Below are 4,000 nucleotides of genomic sequence, written 5' to 3' on the forward strand. Positions count from 1 at the left end.
ACTCCAACTTTTAACAATAGGGCAATAATTCTAGGCCACTGAGAAAACACATCTTTACCATACACACTATTAGACATACCTGAATTTCAAAGCATGTACATATATAATCTTAAAATCTTGCCACAGATAATATTAAAGCAATAAATCATTAATTATAATCTGGGAAACTTCTACATCAACCTAAAATAGTCTAAAAATGCTTTTTTGCTAAACGACAGATATTAGAATAAAAATGAATAAATAAAATCACTAGTTGAGGTCATTTTAAAACAAACATTTCCTCATACAAATGCTGTATCAAGTATGTAATCCTTTCTACACAGTGGCTGAGGAGTGTAACCCAATGATGATCAGAAGGGAATGGGGTGCACTCCCAATGCTACTCTGGCCTCAAACTTATCCCTACCTAAGTTTTTTTTTTTTTTTAATCCCTTTTCCTTCAATTTTCAAAGTTAGGATACCTTGTTATGTTTTATGAATTGTCAGAACCCACCAGAAATTACCGAACAAAATGAAATACAAGTAAACAAGCAAATCTATGAACCCATAAAACTTTGCATAATTACTTGGTCTTCATCCACATAAACTATAAAATCCCCTGTATGACAGACACATTTTTTTATTGTTGAGCTGTCTCTGAATGACAAGCACATCTCAGAGAGTAAAAGAACTTAACTCTTTGTCCAAAAAGGGCAGGTATTTGGCATATAAAATCATTTTGGACCAGAAAGCAATTATTATAAAAGTAGTTCAAATAGTTCCCATTTCTAAAAATTAAAGCCTCAAACTTTCTAACATGTCTGGCTTATTTATTAGAAAGTGAGAACAACTCCATTTTCTATCACATTAAAATGTACCACAGATCTTTTTTTTTTAGAGACAAAGTCTTACTTTATTGCCTTTGGTAGAGTGCTGTGACATCACAGCTCAGCAACCTCCAACTCCTGGGCTTAGGCGATTCTCTAGCCTGAGCCTCCTGAGTAGCTGGGACTACAGGTGCCCGTCACAACGCCCAACTACTTTTTTGTTGTAGTTTGGCCAGGGCCAGGTTTGAACCCACCACTCTGGGCATATGGGGCCGGCACCCTATTCACTGAGCCACAGGTGCTGCCCTGCAGATCATTTATAAATGTAGCTAAAACAATTTGAAAATTCTTATAACTAAGAAAATAGGGACAGTGGAGAACAAGTTCTAGAAATAACTTCATTTTTGAAACACAGCAAATCTGTCATGTTCATAAAAATACTGGGCCTTCCAATCTAATTTTTCGAATATGGATAGATAGTATGATGGTAAACTGTACTTTAAGCTAATTTTTAAATCCTCAAAAATCTTTACCATCTAAATTTGTGATATAGGTGGATGTGGGGACTTTGCTTTACAGGGGTCACAACCTCCTTGCGGCTGATTTAAGCTTCCAAAATAATATTGAACAGGCACTTTCCTTTTACTGTGATCCTCCATCTCCTTCACCATGAAGGAACTATGAAAGTACTAAATAAGGGTTTATTTTTCAGATTTGGTTTAAAAAAAAAAGTTCTGTACAGATGGGGAGAAATCCACACAGTACCTTGGAGGTGCAGATGAGGAAGGAGGCTTCTCTGGGGTCTAGGCATTCACAGTAAGGGAACAAAGGACCAGGGAAAGAACAAAAAACAAGTTAGAATAAGCAGCTCAGACATGTTAAGCAGATAAAAAAGGATTCCTGGCATTAAAGGGTGTGTGAAACTTACCTGTTCACTGTCACTGTCCTCACTGTCACTGAGCTGAAGGTCGTCTTCAAGCATGCTGGAATGGGCAGGGACAGACAGTGTAGAATGTGAAATAATTTCTAATAACCATTTTTAGCATATAAATAGAAAATTAGAAAACATGCTAATGATACAATAGAGGGACAGAATAGGTATAAGTTTTCTTTATCAAATGCTTTATTTTCCTGGAAGTGAAAGTTTTATAGTCACATAATTACAATATATAATTATAATTGTAAAATTATAACACAAAAACCGTTTCTGTGCAAACCATTCGCCATTGCAAAAACAAGTTGTTCACATGTTCCAAACATTGAAACAGAACTACCACAAGGCAGGGGTTTGCTGCCAGTGCTGAGACTAGAGTCCCCACCCCTAGACAGTGCAAACAAACAAACCAAAAGATACACACACAATATACTCAAATTATTTTCTTCCATAGTCTTTAACACTCAGAAAGTGGGAAACCTATAGCCTTTTGACTGGATCCAAATCTTACAGAACAAAACATTTTCTTTTTATTAATACATTTATAGTTGGCTTTTAAATTTTTTAAATGAATATATTTAAAATATTTTTTAAAATAAAATACTACAAAAATGAATTAAGTTTCAATGAAATAGTCCTCCCAGATTGACCAGTACCATTAGACCATTAGTAAGCCATAATGGCTAAACTGCCCACTGCTATGCTCATGATTTGGTTCTAACTTCCTCTGCCTGCTGGCACCCCTACTGCAGAGGAGAGTTTATGGCGGTTGAGCACATTGGTCTGTTTTCGGCTTTTGACAACGGTGCAGTGTTTCTGTTTGAACTGGAATTTGTGAAGAGTTGCACAGCTAGACAGTATTCCTTAATTCTGTCTGCTTAACAGCCTATCTTAGTCAAAGAAGACTAAGAGAACAGTAAAAGAAGAAAACAGTTTCAAATTAGGATTGGGAATTATGATATTATCTTGTTTCTGCTAAAGAGAAAATGATTTGCTTGCTTTGTGATACTGCAATATCAACATCAAAGAAATCCAATGCTCATCAGCACTGTAACTTTCATAAGGACCACGAATACAGTAGAACCTCTTATTTTGACCACTCCAAAAGGACTGTAACAAACTGTTGAGCACACAGAGGTGGTCAACATAAGGACACATACTGACATGTATATGTGGTGCACATCTAGTCTAGTCTATGAAAATTAGGTCAACTTAAGAAGTAGTCAGTGTAGGGAGGTGGTCAACTATGGAAGTTCTACTGTTTTTTAAATTAGAGAGAGAAGCACAAAAGGTTGTATTACAGAAATTAAAAGATGAAAAGCAAAAGCAAAGATAATTTTTCTTTCAAATAGCATTAAGACCTGGAAATAATGTCACTGAAGCATCTTATAAAGTAGCCTAAATATGGCAGGGGTAGGGTGATGAGAAGCCAACCAGTGATGTAGAAGATGTGAAGGAGCACTGTCAGAATAATAGGATGCTGAAACCCTAGTAACATTTCAAAGTAGACAAAGTACTTCTTTCAAGGAGAACCATACTGACTGGCAGCATGAATTAACCTTCAAATTAATATAACGACTTTGTGCAATACTTCAAATGGAAAATAAATATTATTCAATCACTCTGGATGAAATCATCTGATACTACAGAGTAAGCACCAGTTTTATAGTTACTTTGGGCACTCTTGGGAACAGAACACAGGCAATAGATATCTTTAACAACTTCCAAGATAAATGTGATTTAGTTGGACTGAATTTGGTGAGTGTATGTACAGACAAGTGCACCTTCCATGACAGGAAAATATAAAGGCTTTATTGCACAGATTTAAAAAACTATTAACACATCCAGATGTTCTCATTTCTTTATAATGTATCTTGCATCAGCAAAATTTCTGTGCTAAAGCTACTATTTTAGGTGATACTTTACAAAACGCCCTAAATATTGTTAACTAAATTCATGCAAATACAACAGGGTACTGTCAGTTCTGTAACATGCTAATGTTGAACAATGAATTATTCAGTGTGAATCTGCATCATTATTCTAAAGTTTGCTGGCTACCACAGAGACAGATGTTAGCCAACATTTTATCTCTATGAGAACAGACAGTTAAGTTTTATGAAGAACAGAATTGGCAATGAGAATGATTGAAAGAAGATTTTTATAGAAACACAGAATTTCTGTGTGATATCATATCAAATCAAAATAACCTGAATCATTTCTTTGCAAGGTAAGACTAAATCTACATAAGATATGTGGCCCT

The 4,000-nt window shown here is 35.4% G+C and overlaps 1 protein-coding gene across 1 annotated transcript in view; it reads right to left on the bottom strand.

Moving 5' to 3' along the window:
* Positions 1-4,000, bottom strand: part of AFF1 (AF4/FMR2 family member 1) — a 199,331-nt gene that overhangs the window by 31,438 nt on the left and 163,893 nt on the right. Inside the window, exons 9-10 of the mRNA XM_023513343.1 lie at positions 1,735-1,789; positions 1,572-1,609 (exon numbers count right to left, since the gene is read on the bottom strand). Of these exons, the coding sequence (XP_023369111.1) occupies positions 1,572-1,609; positions 1,735-1,789 (93 nt within the window). The remainder of the gene's footprint in view (positions 1-1,571; positions 1,610-1,734; positions 1,790-4,000) is intronic.

The sequence above is a fragment of the Otolemur garnettii genome, unplaced genomic scaffold (assembly GCF_000181295.1).
Source record: "Otolemur garnettii isolate 467f Iridium unplaced genomic scaffold, OtoGar3 scaffold00039, whole genome shotgun sequence".
NCBI classification, from domain to species: domain Eukaryota; kingdom Metazoa; phylum Chordata; class Mammalia; order Primates; family Galagidae; genus Otolemur; species Otolemur garnettii.